At 42.3% G+C, this 13,863-nt stretch overlaps 1 protein-coding gene across 6 annotated transcripts in view; it reads right to left on the minus strand.

Moving 5' to 3' along the window:
- The window catches only part of RBKS (ribokinase), an 83,671-nt gene that overhangs the window by 8,450 nt on the left and 61,358 nt on the right, over positions 1 to 13,863 (minus strand). For 2 of the 6 annotated variants that reach the window (XR_006734651.1, XR_006734650.1), the window contains exon 8: positions 2,979 to 3,151. The exons of 3 other annotated variants lie outside the window; for them this stretch is intronic. Coding sequence is in view for 1 of the 3 variants with exons in the window: in XM_045549303.1 (XP_045405259.1) it covers positions 10,190 to 10,255 (66 nt within the window). In the remaining 2 variants the exon portion in view is untranslated. Of the gene's footprint in view, positions 1 to 2,978; positions 3,152 to 9,515; positions 10,256 to 13,863 lie in introns of those variants that run through there. One more of the 6 variants, XM_045549303.1, reaches the window with a different exon arrangement.

The raw sequence follows: 13,863 nt of genomic DNA on the forward strand, positions 1-13,863 counted from the left end.
ACCTACAGAATGGGAGAAAATATTTGAACGCTACACATCCGATAAAGGGCTGATAACTAGAATCTATTTACAACTCAGGAAAATCAGCAAGAAAAAAATCAAACAACCCTATCAAAAAGTGGGCAAAGGACACGGACATATGAAAAAATACTCAACATCGCTAATCATCAGGGAAAGGCAAATCAAAACCACAATGAGATATCACTTATCTCCAGTGAGAATGGCCTTTATCAAAAAGTCCCAAAACAATAAATGTTGGTGTGGACGTGGAGAGATAGGAACACTCATACACTGCTGGTGGGACTGCAAACTAGTACAACCTCTGTGGAAAGTAATATGGAGATACCTCAGAGAGCTATAAGTGGAACTACCATTTGATCCAGCAATCCCATTACTGGGCATCTACCCAAAAGAACAAAAGACATTCTATAAAAAAGACATCTCCACTAGCATGTTTACAGCAGCACAATTCACAATTGCAAAGATGTGTAAACAACCCAAGTGCCCATCAATACATGAGTGGATTAATAAAATGTGGTATATGTATACCTGGGTGTTCTACTCAGCCACAAAAAACAATGGTGATCTAGCACCTCTTGTATTATCCTGGATAGAGCTGGAAAACATTCTACTAAGTGAAGTATCACAAGAATGGAAAAATAGGCACCACATGTACACACCATCAAATTGGTATTAACTGATCAACACTTAAGTGTACATATAGTAATAACATTCATCGGGTGTCGGGCAGATGGGATGGGGGAGGAGGGGATGGGTGTATACATACCTAATGGGTGCGGTGTGCACCATCTGGGGGATGGACACGGTTGAAGCTCTGATTCAGGTGGGGCAAAGGCAATATACATAACCTAAACATTTGTACCCCCGTAATATGCTGAAATAAAAAAATTAAAAAAACCCCCCCAAAACCCAACAAAGTCTTAGATAAACAGCCAGTGATCAGGAAAGGAGGTTGAGGTGCTATAATTGAATTACATGGGCCTCGAAGATGCAGGAAACTTTACAGGAGGGTAGAGGAGGGATGGCTGGAAGCCGCAATGAATAGGCTTTAGGATCAGGAGGAGCTTTCACCTGTGAAGGCTTTGTGGGGCATTAAGGATGTAAAAGAGCTTGTTTAGGAGGAACAGAACACCCAGGGGGCTTAGGCAGAAGATTTAGGAGGGAGAGAAGCACAGAGCAGGAAGGGACTTTCCTGGGTCCCTTGTACCTGACTCTTTCTTCTCTATCATGGGTCCATCTTGCTCCTCTCACACCCAATGGTCTTCCCTTGGGTTCTGTCCTAAGCCCATTGTCCTTCTCATTCCCCATAATTTCCTGGGTGTCTCAACTACTGATATAGCTTCAACTGCTGTAAATATAATGAGTCCTGAATCAATACCTTTAGACTCTCCTGTCTTTGGATTTGTATATCTACTACCTGTGAGCCTGGTTGAGCCAGCAACTCTAACTCAACACAACCAAATTGAACTCGTCACTCTGCCTGAACATGGGCCTCTTCTTACCTTTGCAATTTGTGGCACTTCCACACTGAACATCTGGGGGTCTCCTGGCTATCTCCCACCCATATAATTAATTGATCATTAGTTGCCAAGTTTAGATCCTTAATATTTCTCAAATCTGTCCTCTTGTCTCCTCCCCTTCTCCCACTGCCCACTTCACGTTCACACCACGTCTAAAGGACCACATCAACTGCCTCTGCTCTGGACCCTTCCAGGCGGCCATCCTCTACACTGCTGCAAACCCGGCCACCTCACTTCCGTGCCTAAAGCCCTTTAAATGTCTCTTATCTTTCTTAGGAGAAAATTTTAGCTCCTTAACGTGGCACATGCGGCTCTCTAAACCACTTTTCCAGTTTCATCTCTCACTTCCTCCTGTTCAGTTAAGGAACTTACTTCTTCCTATTCACTTATGGGTCATCATACATAGAGACATCTCGGCTTGGACTCTTCCCTAGACTAACTCCTATACTCATTTTCTAAGACTCAACTCAGGTATTAACTTAGTCATCATATACTTATTGCCTGGCACTATGTCCAAAGCACTGTGCTTTCTTTCCCTGATGCCACCAGTGTAGGTAGGTACCCTGCTAGGTGTTCCCTGCACTCCCCTCGAGGGCAGGAAGATAGTCTTCATCAGCTCATATCCTGAGGCCTAGAGCAGTGCCCGGCCATGGCTGGAGTGAGTGCTGCCTGCATCAAGAACTGTCAGGAGGACATGTACTGAGTAATCAGGCCAGGAGCACACGGTGTCCCAAGAATGCCCTGTAGGAGGGATGACAATGAAACAGACTTGTGAAAGCCTTAGTTTGCCAAATTCCAGCTGACAGAGAAGTGGGTGAGTTGGAAGGAATGATGAGTATTAAGTGTAGTTGGGAAACAATCCCATGTGATGAAAACCCCCAAGGTAAGAACTTGTTAGGTGGCCACAACAGAACCCAGACAATCTTGCAAGAATGATGTCATCCCCAAGGCTTCATTGGTTAGGAATCCGTACCCAGGCTGGATGATTCATTATCCAAACTGCCGAGGGACCCTAAGAGTTAAAGCCCTTGCATTCCTCCTCGATGTCTTAACACATTCCATCTGACAAGTAGATACCACTGCCTTTTCTTTTCAAAACCTCTCCCTACACAAAGCTCTTCAGAGCCTACACTGTGGATGCGAATTCCTCAGCCATGATTGTGGTTTTAGAAGCCAGGGAAAAGCAAATGGGATAAAACATGACGAAGTCATAAGTCAGTGCATTGTTTCTTCTTAAAAAAGAATATTGCAAGGGGTTCAAGAAAGGGAGAGAGAATAAATGTAAACCACCAGGGTTCCTGCTACCTCCTACCACCATGCTGGGGCCACCAGATTCCACCTAGAGGGTCAGCCTCGCTGGCTGCACCATGTTTAGGTCAGAATTTCTTCCGGGGAGCATGGTTCAGGAGGGCTGCAGCAATTGCTGAGATGGCTCACCTTTGGGCTGGCCTGGAGGGCCAGTCCTGCTCTGCCTTGCTTCCAAGAATGGGGCTTCTGCCTTGTTCCTGTCTGCAGGAGGTGGAGGCACACCAGGCCTGAGAATGTAAAAGCCATTCTTTGTCCTCCAAGGGTTAATCGCTGCCAGGCAAGAGATGTGGGTGTCATGAACCCTGGGGAAGGGGCACAGAAGGAGCAAACAAACCTGGTGTTAAATTCTGACCCCACCCTTTTTGTTAGCTCTGTCTTCCAAGAATGGTACATTATTTGCCTTTTCACCAGCAGTGAAGCCCCTCTGTCATTTTTATTTCTATTCATACAACTGGATAAAATATTTCTCTCAACTGGGACAATGTAGTAAAGAGTCTGGGGTCAGACAGATGTGGGTGTAACTCCTGATTTCACCACTTGCTAGCTGTGTGACCTCTGGCAAGTTACTCAACTTTTCTATCTGTTTATCTATCTGTACAATGGGAACCTACGTCATGGTGCTATTGCAAAGGCCGAATTAAATAATGTATGTGAGAAGGCTTGGCACGGTGCCTGGCACAGAGCAGGTGTTCAACAAGGGTGAGGTAGACAAAGGTGCAGGAGATGGTATTATCTCAGAGGGCCCTTAGTTTGCTCGTTTTTAGAAGTGAGAGCCCACGACCTAGGTCAGAAAGGGCCAGACAAGGGTTCTAACAAGAAAAGAAGGTCACCATCCTAGGGCATGATCCACAGGACTGTAGGGACAGGGGTTTATGCTGTGACTGGCTTTAGGCACCCAGCTCAGAGTAGAAGGATAAGGGTGGCCAGGAAGACGTGGATGCCAGTGTCCTGTGGCCCTCGCTTATGAAGGGGCCAGGCTCCAGAGAGTTCTACAAGTGGTTGTCAGTGTGTGCTGTGGTCTCTGAAATCCACTCCCCTGTGGGGGAAGGGCAGATACTTTAGGAGACCTTGAAAGAGGTTGTGAGTGGGAGCAATGTAAAAGTATAAAGATCCCTCTAGTCAGTGCAAGACTGGGGAAGTCTGATAAATCTCATGCTTTCATTTGGGGAGAAAGGGCAGAGGGAGAATGAAGAGAGAGGCTTCTGGGCAGAGGTCCAGAGCTAGGGTGGGCAGGGCGGGAGGACAGGATAGGAGGGAGATCACCTGCTGGCAGGGACAGCCCCACACCTCCTCTACCCTGCTGTGCTGATGGAGCGCTCTGTTATCCACCACAGCGAGCTGGCCACAGGACAGACGCTGCTGCCCAGGGAGAGGAGGTGGTGACAGAGGCAGGAGGCCAGCAGGCAGGCTGAACAGATGGTGTGGGAACAACGTGGTTTTGGAGGACATTCCTCTAGCAGTGCAGTGTAGCAATCTCAGGCCAGGGCCTGTCCTGGTTAGTGATGGACGTTGGGCCACCTGATACACCTTGTCCATGTGACCGACCTCACTATTCGCTCAAAGAGTGAGCAGAAGGGCCCTGCCTAGAGCCTTGGTTTATCCAGGGTGGGCATTCTCAACTGGGGTGATATATCAACTATATCAGCCCCAAGGAGGCAAAAATCCATTCTTGGTAGCATTGTGAAAAAAATCTTAGATATTACAATGGCCTGTGGCTTTCCAAAGGGCCACAGTACACAAACATATACAAGTTGTATATCTATAGACAGTCCCTGACTGATGATAATTTGACGTGATTTTTCAACCTGATGATGGTGTGAAAGCCATATGCATTTAGTGTAAACTGTAAGATGATGTTTGGTAGGTTAAGTGTACTAAATGCATTTTTGACTTACAATATTTTCAATTTATGGTTGGCTTATAGGGACGTCACCCCATTGTAAGTCGAGGAGCTTCTCTGTGCATGTGTGTGTATATATGGTATATCTGTGGTATTAAAATTTCACGAGGGGAAGAGGGAGGGTGACTAGGAAAAAAAGTCTTAAAAGTTTCTTTGGGGTGGGGGTGGGACGATAATGCAAAAAGGTTGAGAAACACGGAAGCAGGCAGGGCCTCTTGTCCCAAAGAACTGTCAGTGGCCCAGTCAGGGTCTTCTGGTACGTTAAGCCCTAACCAGCAAACTCTAAATTGCAAGGCATGCTAGGCCAGCGCTGGGAGCTCCTTGCTCTGTTCCCACTGAGCATGACATTCCTCCATCTCCCAGCCAGCTGCTCTCCTGTTCAGCTCCATCTACGTCTCCACAGCCACCAGTGAGTCCTGGGCAAGCCCAAGCCCTAGAGTGAGGAATTTAACAAGATGAGAACCAGCGTGGCCTGGCCTCTCTTCCCAAAGTGGGAAAGTGCAAAGGTTCTCTCCTACGCAGACAGGACTGAAGGGTCTGTCTGGTAAACATACCATGAGGTACGATGCTGCTCACACAAGAGCCCAGTTCCACAGCTCAAATCTGAATTTTTTGATCTTCTTTAATCAGTGCCTATTTCTATCATAAGGATGAGATCACATCTTTTCCCCAACCCCAGCCTTCCAGCCTTCCCTAACCAGATAAGTCTATGAGCATTATGACAGACAGAGAGAATCAGTTTTCTTATCACTATTGTCTATTGCTGCTGATTTTTATTCTAAATAAATCTGTAGGGAACATGACAAGTTGTTATGTAGCAAATGTCCATGACTTTGCCTTCTACTGTCAGCCATCTTGATTTATGACAATTATTAGGCTGAGATAGTCCACTTTTAAAATACTCTGTGATTAAAAGAAAGAGCAAATATTTTCTGGCTTAATATGGTATTTCAAATGATCACTATTTCATATTAATCAAGTATGAAATGGCATGCAACAAAGTTTTGATACTACTTTTATTTCTGTCTTTTAAATAGGCACAATTTCTTTTCTTGGCTATATAATTTATTAGCTATGTGACCAAAAAAAACCCAGCTTTGAGATATAATTCACATACCATACAATACCCCCATTTAAAGTATACAATTCAATGTTCCTTAGTATCATTGCAGGGTTGAGCAACCATCACCACAATCTAATTTTAGAAATTTTCATCTCTCCTAAAAGAAACCTCAAACTCGTTAACAGTCACCTCCTCCATTCTTCCCTGCTACCCCCAGGGCTAGGAACCACTAATCTACTTTGTCTCTAGAGATTTGTTAAACAGGCACACATTTTTGAGCAAAATCATTTTATATTCTAATCCTATAATTAACCAATAGCTTATTATTCCATAATTAACCAATAACTTAACCATAATTAACCAATCATATTCCTAATCTTGATTTTAGCTGGCACTTTGTGTGAAAAGTGGTGTGGCCTGGTGGAGATTGCTCTGTGTTACTAAAACTTCATTCCCAATAAGCACTGAGGCAACAGGTTTCGCTTTTCTCCTGCCCAGAAGTGTTCACTAAAGAGTCTCTAAAATTTTCAAATTAAATTATAAATGCACTGGGAGCTTGCAGTTTAAGAATTCCGATGGTGAAGTTGTTTGTAAAGGCTAATCTCTAAGGTAAAAATCCACTCACATTCTTCTTGAACACAGACACATGAACTGGTTTGGTTTGTAAATCTTGGTTTCTATAGGTTTGGTTTGCTTGAGAGCTTTTCTTTTTGGTCTCTCTGCAATGATTAATGTGTGGCAATGGACTCTTAGCTTCTCCTTGAAGGTCCAGACTCCCTTGCACAGGGATGAAATAATGGGGTCAGGAGAGACCCTTGCACTGCTGGCATGTGCCAAGTTTGGGCACAAGAGCTTCAGTATCCACACAACACAGTCAGCCACGATGGCTCATCATGGAGCTTTCCTGGGACCCCATCGGGAACAGCATGTCTGAAAATGGATATATTTTCTAGTCTCTTGCAGCTACTAAGATGGTTTTCCTCTTTAAACACCAAATGAATTGGTGTGCTGCAATGGCAGAATCTGAGACACATCTACTAAGGTCATTATATAGACAAAAAGATGGATCTGGCCAGGGAAATGCTAAATACAGGCCTTTCCCCACACATTTCCCTGACATAATGCTCAGACTACCAGAATCCTGCCTGCAGAGTGACATGACTTTCACTTTTTCACAGCACTTTGAGGGTCTTTCATTTTCCAGATGAGAAACTAAGTCTAAGAACTTGCTCAAGGTCAAATGGCTAGGTGGCAGAACCAGGACGCCTCAGTTGAAGACCAGTCCGCCTTAAAGCAATCCTCTGGGGAAGCCCTACAGGTGTTCCAACTTTGTTCAAAACTATTTTGAAACTTCTCTTTCAGAACACCTTCAAGATCTGTAGTACATCTTTGAACAATCCTCAGTGGAAGCACAATTTCATCTAAGCCAGTGGTTCTCAAACTTGAGTGAGCATCAGAATTGCCTGTAAAAACATGGATTGCTGGGCTCCACCCCTAAAGCTTCTGATCTGTTAAATCTGAAGTGGGCCCAGGATTTGCATTTTACAATAAGTTCCCAGGTGATGCCGATACTGTTGGTTCCAGGCCACACATTGGGAACCACTATTCTAAGGAATTTATTTCTGGGAAGAGTGAATCATTTAAAATCAAGACTACTAATTAAGGTGGGGTATCAAACTAGGGAACTCCACCACTGGCCAAAAGCCACGGGCAATTGTAAAGAGCAACACTAGCTCTAGCTCTGGGGGAAATTGAAATAAAGAGGTTCTGAACAATGGCAGTTTGATTGGACTAAATGTGAAGTTTCCCAAAATGTCTTCTTTACAGGTGAGAACACTCTTCTTGGATGTGTGCTAAAGAATTCTCATGAGTATGCATAGGAACACCTCGTAACTTCATTGTGAGTTGTTCATTATCAACCTTTTATTTTCCAGTAAAAAAAAAGAAACCATGGAGATGACACCCACGTTAGAAAGAATCTGTACTGTGTTAAGGAAGAATTAATTAATAGTTATTTACAACAGCTGAACTAGTCACACTGGCGTGGCAGAGGTCCTCTCTATGCTGCAAATATGAAGGGTGCAGAAGATGAGGGGAAAACTGGACTCTTCCTACCCTGATTTTTCTGTTGTGAATGGCATGGAAAGGGTGAAAAGATATAATTTTGGATGCCAGAGATAAACATGCAACATTTTGTTGGGGGGGAAAAATCCCAGCAGAAAAGAAAAAAATGAACTACATTAGGTACTTAAGCTGAGAGAAAGTCAATCCCTTCATGTCACAGCAGGGAAAAAAGAGGCGGAGGACTGCCTAAATATTGGTTCTATTTTAATTTCAATTCTACATTACATTAAACTCTCCTTGTACTCCTCTTTAATTTACAGCAGATGCTGACACAAATTGGTGTGCCTTCTCTTCTTTGACATCAGTATTTCTTGTGAATTATGTATTTCTTCTGGAATGAGGTTTATAAGGCTAAAGCCTTCTTTCATTTAGACAGATGAGAACACGGAAGGATCAATGGGAGGTTGAGGGTAAAATCAAAGGAAGGTGAGGCTGAGATATGTTCAGGGCAGCATTTCCCTGCCCAAAGAGACATTTACAAAGTGGTATTAAAAATGACACTGTTCTTTCAATTTTTATATATTGATTAAACTAATACAGAAAAAGAAAACTTTATCCCAGAACTGCCAGATTCTTCATTTTAATACTACAAGTATTTAGTAACCACTTGTAAGAGTACAGATTCATTACTTGGATTCCATCTAAGACTGAGTTAAAGAAGAAAGCAAGCCCCTGCCTGATGCAGCGTGTTTTGGTCATCTCAACCCTCACACATGGATGGACTTGGTTGTGATGCTCAGGTTACCTCACAAGTTGGTGTCACAGACAGATCTGGCCCCATTACTGGTGACAAATGACTCCTGGTCCAAGTCAGCCAGTGGTTCATACTGACAGAGGCCATTTGCTGGCTCCTTCTGGGGCCCGACCACGTCTCAAGTCCATTCTTGGCTTCATCAGTTTGTGATGGGCTCTAGGCTGGCCAGTTATACCAGGACTGAAGTGGAACATTTTGATGAAGCTGTTCTGAGATAACATTTGCATCAAAATGACCATGCAAAAAAAATGTAGACATACTGTCTCATAGTACCAACTAACCTATAGAACAGACATCCTGATCCTCCCTTTTCTGCACCTCGTTCCACCCTCAGCCCAAGCCTGAGCCTCACCCCATAAGCCATGTCCAGCCATCACTGAAAACCCTTCTTCGGATTTTAATCTTTACCCGCCACACACTTCACCCCAGGAATGGGCACTGGGGATGAGGTGAAGCTGTTTGTTCTGCACATTGCTTGATAATTTAAAAAAGAAGAGAATTTCATATTTTACTTATAACTTAATGTAAACATTGTCCCTGAGTCAATATGGCCACATTAAAGCAGCTCAATTATAATGTTCTTTGGCTGAAACTGGCTGTGCCCAGCAGCCATGTCATGATGTCACTTACCCACTGGCACACCCCGCATTTGGCCGGTGGTTGACCAGTCTGAAGAACATGTGGGGTACACTGTCAACCTGGAAGTGGGCCACAGGCCAGGAGACCAGAGGGGCTGCTCCAGCCTCTCTCCAGGTTCAGGGGCAAGCGCTGCTCCCAGCCATGGCCCACGCTGCTCCCAGCCATGGCCCTTGCTGCTCTGCTGTATGGTGAGCTGCACAGGAGAATGGCTTATGGAGACTGAAAACTGGCTAAAAATCCCATTCTGGCCAAAATGTCTGCATTGGATTAATTTATTCTATAATTTAAAGAATTCCACATTAATGAAAGAGAAGTAGAATCCTGAGTGCAAGCTAAAAATGAAATTTAAAAGGGCCCATTCTTCAGGCAATATTAATGAAAGCTTTGTGTATATATTAGGGAATAAATGGCACTTAAAACTAAAATGTCTGGTAGTGATTCACTGGGTTCTAAAGACTGGCCTTGCCTTCTGTGGTCAGCAGTCTTTTTTCTTTGTGACTCCACTATTCTAGACAGAAAACAGTTAATCCAATATGATTTAGTATCTTACAAAACATTCACTAAAACATTTTCTGCCAAATGTTCATCTTTTAACAGCTGCTTTTTTATTTCAGTGAGAGGTACTTGAAATAAAATCATTGTTCTCCATGAAAAATGCATGCTAAATAATATAAAACTACCAGATTATTAAGCAGCAAAGGCATTTGATAATATTAGCACCAACCACAGGTTCCACTTCTGCTGATGCACAAAGTTTTGAGTCATTAGTCATTGCACAATATCGTATTTATATTCTTTTTTGCTCAAGCTGTTAGGCCACAAAATCAGCAGGCAGTTGCTGTTATAAAAGGTTCTCTTGGTTATTTATAATGTTTCTGCTTCCTTACAGTTGCTGCCTCACTCTTGGGTCTTGAGCCAGGTCTACACTGTGACAATGAAAGAAAGAACTGAGCAATTGAACTGTACTGAAGGCTGGTGTGCATGATTCCCAACACACTGTGTATGCCTTGGCTGGTGCACCTGGTATTTTTGTCTACACAACCCATATTCATCATATACTGGCTGATTTGTCACTTTGCTGGGGAAGGATGCATAGTTATGTGAAGGCTGTGCTTCTGCCAGGAATAAGCTAGTGTCTAAGGCACAGGTGGTAGAGCAAGATATTTGAACTAGCATCATGTTGCAAAAGAATTTCCTCCAACCGTCATTTACTTTAAATGAAAGATATATTTCTGCTCCAAATGCTTGTCCGTTGCACAGATCAGTGAGTCCCTAAAATGAGGGTGGTAGGCAGGTAGGCATGCTCAATGGAAAGGCACGTAGGAATCACCTGAGATTTTTATTTTTTGTAAATTATACAGGTGCCTTTCTGTGCTATCTGCAGAGACTCACTGATGACATGAACTCTTTCTAATTGGTGTAGGTTTTAGCCCTTAGGTGAGTCAGGAGTTTAAAAAATGCTGAAAACCACTAAGACTGACAGAATGATCTATTTGTTTTGACCATAAAATAACCATCTTACTTGGTTTTCTCCCTTTTTTTTAAAAAATGAACTACTGTTATGTCCTCTGAATTCTTAGGAGCTCTCAAACCCACTTCTCAACATCTCCATTAGCACCTCCCTAGTCCAAGCTGCCATCATCCCTCCCCCAGAGATCAATACTATAGTCTCTGGACTGTTCTCCCTGCCTCCAGTCTTGTCTGCCACATTCATCTTTTTATAAAGTATGAATCTGATCAAATCTATCCCCTGCTCCAATTCTTCAATGGCTCCCCGTTGCCCTCAGAAGAAAGTGCAAATTCCCAAATGTGGCAAATGAAGCCTTTCACAACCCATTCCTGGGTGGGGAACCTGCGGCCTCAAGGCCACATGCGGCCCTCCAGATCTGCAAGTGTGGTCCCTCTCATGCCAGTGTATGCCCGCTGCATGGTATGCAGAACGTTCAAAGTGTGCTAAATAGATGGATGTACAGTAGTGTGCTCCTCACCCCATTTTTCCATACTTTCCTACAGGGGCCTTTTCCATTTCTTAAAGAACTGTTTTCAGTTCCAGAGGCCACTTTTGTTTCATTCATCTTAGAACTACCTGGATGTGCTGAGAATAAGATGAAAGGCAGCCTGAGGATCCTGACTGTGATCACTGGCTGTGAAGAAACTCTTTAGGCTTCTCTTTGTAGCAATGTTGTGGCCTACAGATCTGAAAACCCTCCTTCTACAAGATACTTAGAACTTTAGGATAAAACAAAAACCCTATTACTATAAGTGTATCTAAAAAAATAGAAGGAGGATTTTCCCAGAGTCCAAAAACACAGAGGGAACTAAAAACCAGAGTGATAAGTGTATAAAGTAGGGCCATCCAAGAGTTTTGCTGGTCTTGATACTCCTGGGGCTTGGGTTTTAATGCCTATGTTTGGACAAAAGGTGAGTTTCAAACAAAGTGGGGTGCTAGAACTAAGTCTCCTACAGAAAGGATGGACTGGGGGCGGGGGGGAAATGAGCCGCCAGCTAGGAAAACAGCAAGGAATCCTGTCTCCAATGAGACTTTGTAACCCTGATCTTGTTCTTATGCAGTTTAGGTTTTGAAATTTATACTATCCATGTGATCTGAAATTCACAAGCCAAGAGATCAAAATAAAAGTATTCCTCAGCTAGGGAGACTCCTGAGGCAGCTGGCAAAAGCAAAGGTAAAAGTTCTCTAGTAAGAAACACCTTCAACCTAGACCATGTAGGACTCTCTTAGATAAAGTACTGAAGATAAGCTCACAGCCCAAAATTACAAAACATGTGACAAAACAATCTACCATGAAAGAGAGTAAGCAGTTAGAAATACTAGAATTAGTCCCTCACAATTTCAGATAATAGAGTCATCTAAAAGAAAGTATAGATATATGTTTAAAATGTTTAAAGATAAAACAAAGAATTTAAAAAGAAGAGAAGAATATACCATATGAAAAATGAATGGGCAGGTGTGAGATAGAACCAAATAGAATGTTTAGAAATGAAAAATATGGTTACTAAACTAAAAAATGGGTTAAACAAATTAGACATGGCTAAGAGAATTAATGAATTGGGTAAGAGACCTGAAGAAATATTTCAGAACATAGCCCAGAGAGAACAGAATACAGAAATTATGAAAGAAGAGTTTAAATTTTAAAAGACACAAAGAATAGAAATAGAAGGTTTAACATACATCTTTTGGTCTAACATATATCTAACATTTATCTAATCCCATAGAAAATAGGGGAGAGGCAATAACAAAATAGAAAAATGCTTGAGAATTTTTCAGAATTGATGAAAACCACAAATACTGAGATTCAGGAAGAATAAAGAATCATGAGCAATATAAATAAAAATAAATTCAGATCTGGACTCATTGTGAAACTGCAGAATGGCAAAGAACAAGAGGCATTCTTACAAAGCAATATTATTCTCTTCAAATGTGCACCTAAAAGCTAAGTTCTGCTGTAGGCTGAATCTTAAGCAAAGAAGTCACATTGTGTTTGTAATATTTTGTTTCTTAAAATCAATCTGAAGCAAACACAGGAAAATGTTAAGAATTACTAAAGCTGGGTGGTGGGTCAATGGGTGTTCATATTATTTCCTATACTTGTCAGTATAATTGAAATACTTCATAATTTTAAGGAAGGAAGGAAAAAACAAATAAGGAAATAAAGAAAGAAGGAAAGAAAGGGGCAACCTGATTCACCTTGGGACAACTGCGGGAATATTAATCGTAAATGTATGGATTTGATACAAATTACAGTCACACTTGCAACTTGATCTAAACAAATAGATTCCTACATGCTAGAACTAAAAGTTAAAGAAAAGACTTTGCTTGACATTCTATGCTGAAAAAAAAAAGAAAGAAAGAAAAAGAAAAAAGAAAAAAAAAGAAGACTAAGTGGAGAAAAGGGATTTTCTAATTGGGAACAGGACCACCATGGGGAAGTCACCTAGCAGATGTAACTATGATCTCTTTTCCCAATTTTGCTTTGTTTTGACCAAGGAAAGAAAAGGATTTAAAACTTTGAGTTTTAAGAGAGTTTCTCAGGGGAGATGTACTTCACCTAACCTCTGGACTCCTATCTCCAAATCGCATAGCTTTTTCAGGGGTTGTACTATACTATAGAGCACTTTTGTATTTTGTTAAAGGAATGGAAAGTAGGAAGAGGAAAGCAAGAGTGGCTTGCTTTAAAGAGTTGCCCCTTTAAACCCTGTCCCACCAAAGTACATTTTGTTCACATACACATGCACACAAAACACATGGCATTCATGCCACTAATAGTTTATTCACAAAGAGTACATGCCATCAACATAGATAACACACAAAATATACACACCACTAACCTACAACACACACACACACACACACACTTTCATACAAAGGGCAGACATGTTCAGCAAGCTATGAATCACACACCTCTTTTTCCTTTTCCTTGCCCACCTCCATCAGCAGCAATGGGCGTTAAGTGCAGTGGGCATGACTCCAACTCTCTGGGCTCTATGATTTGGGTCCAGATGGTTTTTTGACCTT

Source organism: Lemur catta, chromosome 4, assembly GCF_020740605.2.
Source record: "Lemur catta isolate mLemCat1 chromosome 4, mLemCat1.pri, whole genome shotgun sequence".
Classification (NCBI taxonomy): Eukaryota; Metazoa; Chordata; class Mammalia; order Primates; family Lemuridae; genus Lemur; species Lemur catta.